This window comes from Sebastes umbrosus, chromosome 6 (genome assembly GCF_015220745.1).
Source record: "Sebastes umbrosus isolate fSebUmb1 chromosome 6, fSebUmb1.pri, whole genome shotgun sequence".
Classification (NCBI taxonomy): Eukaryota; Metazoa; Chordata; class Actinopteri; order Perciformes; family Sebastidae; genus Sebastes; species Sebastes umbrosus.
The window spans coordinates 19,723,869-19,738,033 of NC_051274.1; the positions used below are offsets into that span (position 1 = coordinate 19,723,869).

Consider the following 14,165-nt stretch of genomic DNA (forward strand, 5'->3'; position numbering starts at 1 on the left):
TCTTTGTCTTGTTTTATCAAATTCAACATTAGATAGGTAAATGCAAACAAGCAGCAGCAACATTTCCAGTTTGACTAAACAACGTTAGTAGACATCTGTCAGGTAAATAAATTGTTAGTATACACACCTTATAGACTTCACATAGCACATTTGTGTTAGGATTAACTTTGGCGAAACACACACTTTACACATGGCCGGTAACTACTAACTGACGGACGCTTCATATATGGCTGTATAAGCAGGTGGACTCCTCCACAACAGTCAGGTAGACACAACACGACACGTGTCTCGAACGTCTCGAAGCGAAACCAGCAAATATGTAAACTCTCGCGAGATGATTAGGATAGGCTTTGACCCTGGCATCGAATAGTTAGCAAGTCTCGCGAGAGTTTTTGCAGATCTCAGATCAGATTTCGTAATTTGCAGGTTACCTTCTAGAATATGACCCAGTTGCATGGATGTATTAAGACAGGGGTCAGCAACCTTTACTATCAAAAGAGACATTTTAGGCAAAAAAAAAAAAAAAAAAAAATCTCTCTGGAGCCGCAAAACATTTGAGCATTGTGATGAAGGTAACACAGTTTATAGTCTATAAGTCTAATGTAGTGAGGGCCAAAGTGCAAATGTACTAGGGAGTATTAGGGCCACATTTAGGGAAAAAAATCTGAGATTTCCAGAATAAAGTCATAACTTTACGAGAAAATAAAGTCGTAATGTTACGAGAATAAAGTCATAACTCAACGAGAAAAAAAGTCGTAATATTACGAGAACAAAGTCATAACTTTACAAGAAAAAAAGTCTTAATATAACGAGAATAAGTCATAACTTTACAAGAAAAAAAGTCTTAATATTACGAGAATAAAGTCATAACTTAACGAGAAAAAAAGTCGTAATATTAACAGAATAAAGTCATAACTTTACGAAAAAAACTTCTTAATATTGTGAGAATAGAGTCATAACTTAACGAGAAAAAAAGAAAATAGCACATAAAATTACTACTTTATAATATTATGACTTTTTTCTAATAAACCTATGACATTATTCTCGAAATCTCAGATTTTTTTTTTGCCTCAATGTGGCCCTAATACTCCGTCGTACCATCGTACCATAGACCTACAACAATGATAAATACAAATTTAAATGTAAAAAATAAACTGTTATTCATTTCCATTTAAAAAAATCCACGGGGAGCCACTGGAGAGGGGCTAAAGAGCCGCATTTGTCTACGGAGCCGCAGGTTGCTTAGAGACCCCTGTATTAAGAGAACCCAGTTGACGCGTATTTTTTCTTCCTCAGCATTCTACTGCTTAGCAACGATGCGCTCAGTGCTGCCCACTAAAGGCTGAAAGGTGTATTGCAGCAGTCTGCACACCATGAAATGCAGCTGAGAGCTTCCCCTGCCCTCTGGTGGGCATCAACCCCTGGTTATTTTGTGATAATTTGATGTAAACTACCATGTAAACATAATATAATTTGAAATATTAAAGGTATTAAAACTAGATTCTCAAACAGGGCCCTCTGTAACACTCAAGATTGGGTGAAAAAATACAGGAGCCACCAAATCTTCTAGGTTTTAACAGTTTTCTTCATCTCCTTGTATTTTTATATCTGGTATTTTTTTTTGTACTTTGTACTTTGCACTTCTAACTTTTTTTTACTATCTTTTTACTAACATGTTTTGCACTATGGAACTGTGATGCTGGAAACTTGAATTTCCCTCGGGATCAATAAAGTTACTATCTATCTATCTATCTATCTATCTAATGTAATTATCAAAATTGTCACAAAAACAGTCTAATACCTGCCCTCCTATTTGCTCTGTGGTTGATTAAAAAAACATTCACATAGATATATGCAACCTTTGAGCACAAAACTGAAATAATGAGGGACTTAAAACTAGATTTTGACACAAGGATCTCAAGACTGAGCCTAAGATTAGGGAATAAAGCAGGACCCTTATGTCACTTAATGTTGTGCTTTAGTATTGCATATTCCCAAACAAAAGTTATACACAGCAATCCTGAGCTGCAACAGCACATCAACCTTGAACCTGACAAGAACACATCATAAATACTCTTGTATAACTTTCGGTGGCTAACCCTGCGGGCATCTGTTCAAAAAATATTCCTAAATATTTGTTGCGCTGCAGTTAGGTCCATATGTTCACTATACTAAATGGATTAATGGCTCATAAACCTAAAGCAAATCAACCATTTTGAAGTTACACACTTATCAGAAGGGGAACTAATACTTAGACACTCATAAATGGCTGATAAATACTGATGATCTTCTGAATCACTCCATGTAGGTGCAGTTTGTGGTACAACAGTGACACCTGCTGGCAAAGTAGTACACTGCATAAAAAGTACACTTAACAGCAGTTCAGTGTAAAAATAAATATAACAAAAGCTAACACTCGGTGCATGACAATAAGGCTTTATTTGAGGATGTGAGGAAGAAATGACAGGTGACAGTTTTTATCTCAGAGGTGAGCAATTACAAAGGTCTACAGATTACTGCTTTGGCTGCATACATATTCAGTATCAGCACAAACCATCATCATTTGCAATAAGTCCTACAAGGTGATCTTAAGTGTATAGTCTACATCAGAGTACCATTTAACATGCAAAGGTACTTCATTTGTATATCCATCTAATTTGATTTGGTGTACTTATCTACGGTATGGCGTGTTGTTCTGTGGTTTGGTTACAGTTTCACTGAATCTACCTACAGTAGTAACCTCAAGATCTACAAAAAAACCATGCAGGCAGAAGTGAGAATTTGGTGACAGTGACCTTGCTGGTTTGAAAGCAAATGACAAACCTTTAATATACTGCTCACTGGTGCTTCCAAATACCTCTGAAGAAAATCATAAAGTTCAAATAAAAAACGAAAGTACAGTCAATGCTGGAATGGAAATCACAAATAATCTGCCATTTTTCTGAACACCTGGTAGATGATGTTGATGGTAACAAACTGGGGACAAAAAGTACAATAAGGTGTAAGAAACCGTAAGAGGAAAGGCAATTATGATGGCCAAAGAGATAGTTGAAATCGGATAAATGCTACTGTTTCTTTGAGGCTCTGGATGCATGTCTGGTCTTAATGTATTTTATATCATCACAGGAACAAATGGCACTTCATTTCTAGTTTTGATTTCACAGCTTTTCATTTAAAATGGGTGTATTTACACATTCCATCTGAATATATGAAATGTGAAATAGTCTGACAAAGAAAGAAATTGGCACAGTGGTGACAAGGCCACTATGTATGGAAAATGAGGATCAAAAAAGTAAAGCAGTCTTTTTTTCACAGTATCATTATAAGATAAAGAAATCTGTTTCCTTCTGCAGCAAATTCCTGAAAATATATATCACTACATTCTGTATGAAGGTGCAGAAAGTTAAGAAATCAAAAATAAATTGGAGATAAAGTGAACCAGTTAAAAACATAAAGGCACCCAGGCTACGCGGGGGGAAGCAAATTAACCCGAAAAACTAAGTCTCTCAAAGGGAATCCTCCTCACAAACCATTGTCTTCCATTATTTATCATGCAGCAGGAAAATACAGCAATTAAAAAAATAATGAAGCCAAGAACCAGGTGTGGACGGGCCTGTGGCACGCGAGCCATTCCCTGGACCTGAGCCTGCTCTGACTATGTACAGGTATGGATGAGGTGAACTACGTGACCATACATGAATGGACACAGCCTGGTCTCATCTCACATTCATCACCATTTACTCTCTTGATCACATATAAACTACATCACTGCCGAAAGGCGAGACAGATGCTTTCAAATGAAGTCACGTGTGTTAATGTCAACGCTAAAAATGTGTCCATTTAATCTCATTCTAGCATGGCCACATTAAGTGTGGAGGGGTTGTGCAGGTGGACATGGACAATAAATATATATTACATCTTTATATACAATGAAATGGAGAGGGGCACAGTGGCAATTTGAGAGGTTGTTTCTCCTTTTAGTTTAATGAGTCTTCCTGCCTTAACATGATGAAAGGATGGTAAGATTCAGAGGACCCGGGACCTCTTGCTAGCCAGTGAACCGTGCTGGAAGAGAAAAGGGACAGGAAACCGTTACAACAATATATCTGGGGATGCAGCCACAGTGAACTGACCTTTTCAGAGCATTCACGACAGTTACATTCACAAATAAGAACAAGCTGCAGTATCTTTCTTTGACCTACCTTAGCCTGCTTGTAAAAGTGCGGGGCCAACTCGACCAACCAGGTCGACTCAACGGCAGTCACATCTCGCATGTAGTATTTTGCCGTCTGCACCACCTCATTGAAAACAACCCTGGAAAGGAGGCAATGTAAGATACTTTAAGTGTAGCTTTGGAAACACTTTTAACCTTTAAATGTCTTTATTAAGAAAAAAGCAATGGCATCATTTTCTCTTCGCATTTTGTATTTCCTTGGGGAAATTACAACAACAATCAATCAAAACATAGTTTTTTTTCTCTACCAAACGGTTGAGACGCTTCACAGTAAAAGAAAAATACAAACCATGTACTGTTATTATGCTAGTAATAGGTTAGTATTTCCATCATATGTCAATGTGTTACCATGAAATTAGTAGTATTACAAGTACTAGTATTATTCCCATGTATTTATTCTAGCTATTTTCCATATTTACAGTAGGCTACTTTGAAAACAACTCAGAAACGGCAAAAATCAGACAGATATATTTTTTTCATCAAATATATAATGGAATAAAATCAAATATATTGTATTAATTTAACAAATAATATTGACAACAGTGAATGTTAATAAGTTTTTTATTTCATAAAAATTGTCAATTTATTATCTTAAAATCACTATTTTACCTGTAGGACACGACAATTCAAGCGTTTGGTAGAGCATGTTTTTAGACAGTAAAAAAATCATCCATATTAAATTAAATAAATTAATTGAATACATTTTTTGCTTTACATTAGCTTTACTAGCTTCACCATAAAAGGACAACTGAACCGTTTGGTAGAGCATATTTTTTGAAAATTATTTTTCCCTTATTAGACTTTTTATTTAAGTAACAAGTTACATACTTCTGTTCATTAAGACCTCTGAGACTATAATATGTGTATGTATAGTAGCATAACATACCTAAACTGAGTGGTAGAGATGGTTCAATCAGGTTGAGTTAAGTCCAACACAATTTTAAATAACATATATTGACTCAAATTGTGCGCTACAAAACAGTAATACAGAACATTAAAGGGTTAAGTCAGAGTGCATAAATGATAGTCTCAAACGTATGCAAATTATCTGCACAGCATACACTTACAAGAACAAGGGAGCAAAAGAAGACAGCACATTAGTAACACTGCTGCAGAAGAAAAAGCACTGACCATTTTGGAGGTTTCTCTCCAAACAGCACAGAGTTGGGATGGATGTGAAGTTCACGATCGTCTCGTAAAGTCCTGGCAGAAGAGAACGAATACAAGAGTGAGTCATGTGATTTAAAAGAGGACGAAAACTGAAATAATGACATGACATCTAACAGAAGAGTGATAAACAGCAGGAAGGCACTCTCACCGGTAGGAACCAGAATGGTGAATGCGGGCTGCATTAGCGAAAAACCCATATACAATGCACTTCAAGATCACATCAGGGTCACCTGTGTGCAAAAGAAAGAAGCAATGAATGTGTCAAATTACCCTTTTTTACATCAGTTATGACAGTGATGCAAAGGGTGCATTCAAAGTAGCACACATTTATATGATTAATAAACGATCTATATCCCACGTTACATGAAATAAACATGACACATACAAACCTTCACTTGAAGTCCGCGGCACCTTAAACTTGTTCATGAGACGCCGGAGCTGCTCTCGTACTGTCACAGCCCGGAGCAGACCTTTATAATTGAGGAAGTGTTCCTGACACCACTGGGAGCTCTTCTGGTGCTGCAGGAAAGAGGAAAAGGTTTTGATCCGAGTCAACTTTTCCCCCTTACTTTTTGCTGAATTCGCAAGCCTAAAGTGTTGTAATCACCGTCACCGACTGAGCTATACGCTGCACATATATTCGTACACATGCCATACCTTAATGAATGCTTCATACACATTCAGCATGGTGAGGTGGTCTCCCTCCGCAACTGCAAATTTCCTGTGCTCTCGGGCCTGCAGGGTGAGATAGCAAAAAAAAAAAACGGGATAATTGTTACGCTGACGAAGCATTTCTGCCAAATATACAACATGCTCCTTTTTGAAAGCCGGTTTTCACTTACGGCAGCTTTCTTCTGATTGGGCGGCACAACAAATATATTCTGAATCTGCATCATTGCCGCAATGGTGACAATCTCTTTGGAGCAGCCGAAGTTTCCTGACTCGAGGAGCATCTTGGCAAACATGGGGCTGAGAGGAAACTCTGCCATCCGCACGCCCATGGGATCAGTCAAACGTCCGTAATGGTCCAGACCTGCCAAAAGACAGCTGGTTAAGATTCTGCATCATGTGCAAGGACACTTCAGCTTGTAGATGCTTGCCGACAAAGATATTTTTTTAACACTAGTGTTGTTGTTGAAGGACAGTTTCACTTTTTACTATACTGCCCTGCTGACAGCTTTGTTTCTTACCTCCCAGAGCGTAGAGCAGCTCCAGAGCCTGAACCATGGTCTGAGCTGGAGGAGGCTGCAAAATATATTCAAAATGTTTTTTAGAAATGCATGTTAAGTCCAACAATTGCAATATTTCCTCTGATAGACAGAATTAAATGAGAATCTGGTGCACTTGGGAAGTCTCGTCGTTACATCTTTTAAGGCACAAACACACGACGACTGCATTAATTTTATGGTTTCTGTGCATTTTCCCCCAGAGGCCAGGAGCCATTCTCGCTAATTAAAATGTAAAGTACAATTCCTTTCACAGTGGGTGAACACATCACAGCCACCCCCGTGGATGCAAAGAAGCCACTCACAGAAAGGAAGCTGAACCGCAGCACGTTGTCGATGCCTAACGCTTTGAGCTGCAGGATGACAGGGGCCAAATTGCTGCGCTGCATCTCTGGCACAGTAGAAGCAGGCAGTTTCTCAAAGTCCTCCTCTGATGAAAGGAACAGAAGCAATAAGAAACACAGGGAGGGAAAGTGACAGAGAAACAGGCAGAGAGAGGGTGGAGGGAGGACGATAAAACTACAACACTTTGCCACAAATGTTAACAATGCACAATTCCTCTACGACACATATCATTGTTCTATTCCTACAAACTCACACATACCTGTGTACAGTCTAAAGCACTTCCCAGGTCGGTTACGTCCGGCTCTCCCAGCCCTCTGGCTGGCTGAGGCCTTGGAGATGGGAGTAACCACCAGCGATTCGATGGCAGTGCGAGGGTTGTACGCTCGCAGCTTCACAAATGCACAGTCGATGACAAATACAACTCCATTTATAGTGATGGAGGTCTCAGCTACGTTAGTGGCCACCACAACCTGGAAGAATCACAAGACAATCAGAAGTCAAATGATTTGTTAATTACACTAATTTAACAGCTATTGTCTCTTATGTCGACACCTGTTATCGAAAGCCGTTTTAACACTTAATCGAACCACACTCCTATCTGTAATTACATTTTAGAGATATGTAAAGATATCCACAATAATATTCTTACTAGTAGTAATTGTATTTCCAGATATCTACAACTTTTATTGTACTAGTCAAAACTAAATTTAAGACACCTTTAAATTAGGGCTGATTAGAATATTTAATCGCAATTAATCGCAAATTAATCGCAAATTTTTTATCAGAATGATGTCTTCACTTCACATATGGTTGATGTACCTGCAACAGAGACCATATCTGGAAGTCACGATTTTACATAATTTTGTGTGCTATTAATTAGCATCTCTGCCATTTTATATACAGCCCAAAATATTTATGTAAAAAAAAAAAAAGGTTTTGTTGAGAGGTGCAACAAATATAGGCTGTGATAAATGGATATCCATGACAACTACTTTTCTTGTTCCATTAATTAAAATAAATCCACTAAAATCAATGTTAAGAGATTTATTTATTTAGTATTTTTTAGGTTAGCCGGTTCCAGACCTTTGAATCGCCGCCTACATATCAACAATTCAAGTGTAATGAAAGAAGTGAAAAGAAATTGCAATTCAGTCTGATTTCAGTATGCTTTTTGGTATTGCTTGGATATCAAATAGTCAAAATGCAAATTAAGACTTGTAAGACTAATCAAGTCAACTAAGATGTCTTTAGCCGATTAAACATTTTTTAATGCTTTTTTCATGCTGAATGACATATTGCTAAGACACTTATGAACACATCTCCGGTAAACACAAGATTTAAAGTGGTGTTTTCGTGAGATTCTTTGTGGAGGAACTCAGTTTCACAGATCTGTCAACTGAATCAACTAATCGATTAGTCGTCAAAATCATATGAGTGTTAGTCGACTAACTACTCTTTGGTCGAGGACCGCCCTAATGAAAACAAATGCAGCACGTTTACCTTGCGAACAGAGGAGGGCATCCTCTCAAAGACCTTCATCTGCTCAGCGTAAGGTAGACCGGAGTACATGGGTAAGATTTTCAGGTGTTTCTTCATGCCGTATCGGGACAGAGTCCTGGCCTGTTCCTGCAGAAGGGACACCACCTTCTCCACCTCTTCCTGAGGGAGAAAATACAAGAAGAACATAAAAAGAGAACAAAGACAGAGAAGAAATACAGGCCACACTAGAATATAGTAATAAAGGTTGAGTAGTATTACAGATATAGCCACTAACCTGCCCAGTGAGAAAAGCCAGGACATCTCCGTCATCCTCTGTCTCATGGATCTTCAGCACCGTCTCCACTGTGGCCTTCACGTAGTCTGGCACAGGACTGAAAACAAACAAAAGACACTTCAGTAGTTAAATGATGCACCATTTCAGTCCGTTCATCTCAGTCTGGATTATGTGTGTTGACTACCTGACGGTGTAGAAGACGTCCACTGGAAAGGTGCGTCCCTCTACCGTCAGAATTCCACACGTGTCCTTGTTGGGATCGCCGGACTCGTTCAGGTTGAAGAAGTCATGGAATTTCTTCACATGAAGGTGATATTACAGTATATTAATCATGAAAAGGGATATTTGCCAGTTATAATACAAAAAACATGATTATATTTAAAGTGGAAGTTAATATTCTTTTTATCAGCTGGTATTTTCCTTTGCAGCAACAAAGCAAAGCCTCCATCTGGCATCTTTAAAACGTATGCAACTTACTGCTGCAGTATAACTAATTTGCATGTGTGGATAAAATTATTTTTAAAACAGAAAATTCAGTAGATGTCTGATAGAGCATTTCAGCTGACTTGTTTAATGCTGAGCGCAGCCGTGGCCTGATTGTGTCTTTTCTTTCATCAGTGTAGCGCAGATGTCAGTACAATGTGATCTGACCCGGCATCAACTTTTCCCCTCTCTGCCTTTGTTTCCTCTCTGTTCTCGCTAATCAAGCATATCTGTCCATCTTAATGATGCAGTCACCTTGGCATCCAGAGTGGCAGAGGCCACAATCAGCCGAAGGTCTCGCCGCTTTTTCTGAATCTACAGAAGAATCAGGAGCACACAAAACAGAAGGAACAGAGGAGCAGAGTCAGAAGTCACAACTTTCAAGTATTATTTTCATGCTAGTAAAGGATAAATTGTTCCACTGACAGAATCGGCTGGAATTACCTTCTTTAGTAGACCAATGGCTATGTCTGTATACAGGGTTCTCTCATGTGCTTCATCCAGCATCAACACACTGAGGATAACAGCAAAAAAAAAACATGCATAGAGTGAATCCAAACCAGTTGTTATAACAAAAACATGTTTACATTTCCAATAACAATTGGTGTTTTTCACAGAAGACATTCCTTTAGGCAGGAAAAGCTTAAAGGGTAACTTCTGTATTTTTCACCCTGGACCCTATTTTCCCATGTTTTTTGTGTCTAACTGACTAATGGGGACAACAATTTCTGAAACTGGTCCAGTATTGAGGTAGAACACTGTAGATGGCAGCTGTTCACGAGCTGCAACATGGTGCTATCGGGGCAAGCTGGCACCGTCATTTACGTCCACTAAAAGTGCTTGTTTTTGCCATGACAGGCTCTGATTTGTGTCTGACATTATGGGAAGAGTCTCGCTCAAAGTCTCATTCTGAAATCTGGTGAGGTGACGTGTTGCCGGAAGACAACGGTGGAATAGTGGAAAACATCCATGGTGGAAACGCGAATGCCAGCCGGGCAGAGTTTTTTGTGTTGGAGTACAGAAAGCGTAGCTTAGTGTTATCTAAAATATCTTAAATGTCATGGCTGATTATTTAGATGATTTCAATATGGATGTGGTCTTTGAATTCGATGGCTGTCCGTATTTACTTGAGCCGAGTATACGGATATCCAGATTTCAAAATAAGACTTCTCCCTAAAAGAGAACTTAGGTATTTTTCTACCTGAACCTAAAAGGGACAACAATTTTTGAAATTGGTCCAGTATTGAGGGAGTACGCTGCAGCCGCCAGCTGCGAAACGAGCTGTAATGTATTCATTTGGGGCAACCTGGCACCATCATTTACATCCACTAAAAGTTCCTGTTTTTGCCACTGACAGGCTCAGATTGTTATTATAAGTGTCTGACTGCATTATGGAAAAAACCCTAAAGAGAAATAAAACAATTTTCTTAATCTCGCTTCCTATTTGTTATTGTGTCATGTGACTGCCGGAAGACAACGGTGGAAACCTGAGTGAGAGAGGAGAGAGTAGTGCCACGGGACACCGGTGTTGTCAGAGTTTGTTGTGTTGACGTACAGAAAGTGTAGCTTAGTGTTGGGCAAAATATTTTCAGTGTCATGGCTGCATATTTAAACGATTTAGACAATGTAGATGCGTGGCAAGATTTAATAGCGAGGCTTCTCAAAGTGAGACACACAATAACAAACAGACCGGATCAAGCGAAAGGTAAGAAAGATGTTTCATTTCTCTGTAGGGTCCTTTCCATAATGTTGTCAGACACTTACGATAACAATCTGAGCCCGTCAGTGGCAAAAACAAGCACTTTTAGTGGATGTAACGTTACATTGACACTGCTCACTTGCCATCAAAGCTCGTTTTGAGGCTGCTGGTTACAGCGCTCTCCCTCAATACTGGACCAATTTCCGAAAGCGTTGTCCCCATTAGTCACTTAGACACAAAAAATGGGAAAATAGGTTACCCTGTAAATCCATTTATCTGCTTCAGTTTTAGGGTCTTGGTATTGTTTGTGCTGGATCACAGCTTACTGGGACACTGCTTACACACACATAATACCTTAATTACAATCACGTACCTGTATTTTTTCAAAAGGGGATCAGCCATCATCTCCCGCACCAGCATGCCGTCTGTAAGAAACTGAAGCACACAGGCACACTTAAGCACTGAAAGGAAAACCAAACACCGGACAGCTTGTGATGAAGACTTCAGAAAATCTGGCGGGGAATACCTTAATCCTCGTGGCGTGGGGATCAGAGCAGTCATCAAATCGGATGGTGTAGCCCACTTCGTGTCCCACCAGGGCCCCCCGCTCCTCTGCTACACGGTTAGCTACCTATCAGCAGGAAAGAGGAGGGAAAATAGGCACGTGTCCTTCAGTGTGGGCTAAATTTCTTTCAGTGAAATGACGAAGGACATCGGTAGAGGTCTTACAGAGATAGCAGCCACACGCCGAGGCTGTGTCACTCCAATCACCTTCCCCTCCGTGGCCCAGCCAGCCTCCAGCAGGTACTGAAAGGAGTCACATGAAAAGAGAAGAATGAGACAGAATCACTGATGTTGCAGACTTTGCATAAATTATCTGATGTGGTCCATCCCTGCTAAAAAAAAAGGCTACTAAGCATCAAGACAAGGTCATGTAAAACCAGTGTGGGTGATAAACCACATGAAAGGTATCAGTCCACTGCGGCAATGTTAGATTCATTGTGACTTTGAGGATATTTTAACCCTTTTCGGAGTAGGCAAATAAATGCTGGACACCAGTTCTCACTCATTTTACACCGTTTTTATTTTAAAGTATAACCAAAATTGAAAGCTTCTCAGCTCTGTACTCTCTGATCTTTATTCCAACTCCATGGTCTCATACTTTGTGATGTGCTATTGTGTGTAGCTGTGTATCGTGCGTTTTGTATGTTCTTTCTTGTATGACTGTAGTATGTTTCTTTGTCTTGACCTGCCAAGGGACTTACAGATGTGAATTAGTTTAAATCTATAATCTGGTAGGGTGCATCAAATGAGGACATTTATGTTTTAAAATATACATGGTCCCTTTTAAATAAAATAATAATAAAAAAAAAATGTTGCATGGATTAAATGATACTAACCTGAGGTAACTGCGTTGTCTTCCCACATCCTGTCTCACCAACTATAATGACAGTCTGGAAGCTCTCCACCAAGTATAAGATGTTGTTTCTGTGCTGAATAGGACACAATCAACAACAACAAAAGTTCACATTTCAACCCAACACTCCACCAACTCCTGACACTAAATGTTATTATCCATATGCATGTTTCAAGAAGCCATGTGAAAACCTTGAACACGGGGAGTTTCTGCCGCTGCTTCTCTATGGAGAGGGCTGTGTGCGGGTTGAAGATGATGGGGGAGCCGGTGGTCTCCGTGTTGAGCTCCCGCTCCTCTGAGATCCCCGGAGCCTCGGAGCCTGGAGCAGAAACAGATGGTGGAGGTAAAGATGAAATGTTTTATTTAGATGGAAGCAGGCTGAGGCAGCCATGCTTTATATAGTGCAATGCCCCTTCTTCTTCATCTTCTTCTTTAAGGTTTATTGGCGGTTGGCAAACAACGATTTGGTGCATTACCTCCACTAACTGGTATGGAGTGTGGATCATTCTGGCTAATAATTACTATATCCCAAAAAAATAAATAAAAGAAAAAAGAAAACAAACAACCTCATATTTTCCCAATCATATTAATTTGTCTAAGATACTGAAATAATGTTCTATAACACTCATTTAGTGAGTTCTTTTGTAGAATATCTATTAAATCAAAGTGTACTTTAATCTCTTTGACTCAAATGCCTTCTTTCTTCCTCATAAATCTCTCACAATGCAACATTACATGCTCCATCTGTTTCCTCTTGTCCACAATAATTACATCTACCTGTGTCATGTTTACCTATTTTAAATAATGTCCAGTGTGTCTAAGTCTTGATATCATTGTCTCATCTCTCCTGTACCTTCACCTCATTTCACCCACTTACCTTTGAACTCTGTAAACCATCATCCTTTCCTCTCTTCCTCCCATTGCTTCTGCCACTTTTCCCTCAGTCTCTGTTGAATAATGCTCTTTATTTCTGTTTTGCTGAAGCTACCTCTCAAATCAATGTCGTTATTTTTTAGTAGCCTTCTTTGCAACCTTATCTGCTGGTATCCATAACAATATTACTGTAAGCCACATCATTTGAATTCTGTATAATGTTGTATTTCAGTCAAAATGTCTGGTCTGCAATGCCCCTGTCTTTAAACTGAAGCAGCTATAGGCGATGAAGGCGCTTCACTGGTGCAGGTTAGACCGCATGTCTTCACGCAGCTGTGCTACGTTCTGCTTCACAGCCGTTGGTGTGTTTCATGTTGGCAGGGTAACTACTTTGATTCCGCAGAGCTTAACGTTAACGCGGTAAACGTTACCGGGGCAACAGACGTCACGCAGGTGCTCTGAGCGAGGCTGAAGTCAAACCGAGACTGACTTAACTTTCTTACCAGATGAACGTTAATACATATGAACCCGAAACAATTCTATTAAATGCAGTATTTATTGTGTTTTCAGGACTTACCCGGCTTCCAAAATTTCATCGTGGAGAGGGGAGCCGCCATCTTTGGTTTTACGTCACTTTTTTTACTTTTCTTTTTTTTTTTTTTAAATATGGCTTTACGTCGTCACACTTTTCTTCTTCCGCGTGGACGACGTCATGACGACGATTTTATGAATGATGTCAATATGTTTTAATATCTTTACTTAAGTTACTGTTATTTATTTATTCCTGGCATGTTTTATGTTACTTTATTTTAATTTTATTTTATTTTATTTTATTTTATTTTATTTTATTTTATTTGTTTTTATTTATCCCTTCATGACCTTTATATGTATTATTTACCTAAGTTATCACCGACAAAAAAAAGAAAAAAAGAATGATGTCAATA

General features: G+C 39.1%; 1 protein-coding gene across 1 annotated transcript; it reads right to left on the reverse strand.

The window, feature by feature from the left end:
- Nucleotides 1-2,419: 2,419 nt before the first annotated feature.
- Nucleotides 2,420-13,953, reverse strand: zgc:158828 (probable ATP-dependent RNA helicase DHX35). The gene is made up of 22 exons (XM_037773497.1): nt 13,799-13,953; nt 12,540-12,667; nt 12,332-12,424; nt 11,661-11,738; nt 11,458-11,562; nt 11,305-11,366; nt 9,677-9,746; nt 9,488-9,547; nt 8,934-9,046; nt 8,750-8,846; nt 8,476-8,634; nt 7,235-7,445; nt 6,936-7,060; nt 6,595-6,649; nt 6,247-6,437; nt 6,062-6,139; nt 5,794-5,923; nt 5,553-5,634; nt 5,366-5,437; nt 4,203-4,314; nt 4,000-4,065; nt 2,420-2,976 (listed from the first exon to the last, which is right to left on the reverse strand). The coding sequence occupies exons 1-21, from the start codon at nt 13,836-13,838 to the stop codon at nt 4,027-4,029; spliced, it is 2,100 nt and encodes a 699-aa protein (XP_037629425.1). The 5' UTR covers nt 13,839-13,953; the 3' UTR covers nt 2,420-2,976; nt 4,000-4,026.
- Between the last annotated feature and the right edge of the window lie 212 nt (nt 13,954-14,165).

Bases quoted from the DNA above. Each gene is read 5' to 3' on its own strand.
- zgc:158828 (XM_037773497.1), bottom strand. From the start codon at position 13,838: ATGGCGGCTCCCCTCTCCACGATGAAATTTTGGAAGCCGG. The intron at 11,739-12,331 runs GTTAGTATCATT...GACTCCTTTCAG, and splicing joins AGACAACGCAGTTACCTCAG to TACCTGCTGGAGGCTGGCTG. The intron at 9,548-9,676 runs GTAATTCCAGCC...ATTCTTCTGTAG, and splicing joins CCATTGGTCTACTAAAGAAG to ATTCAGAAAAAGCGGCGAGA.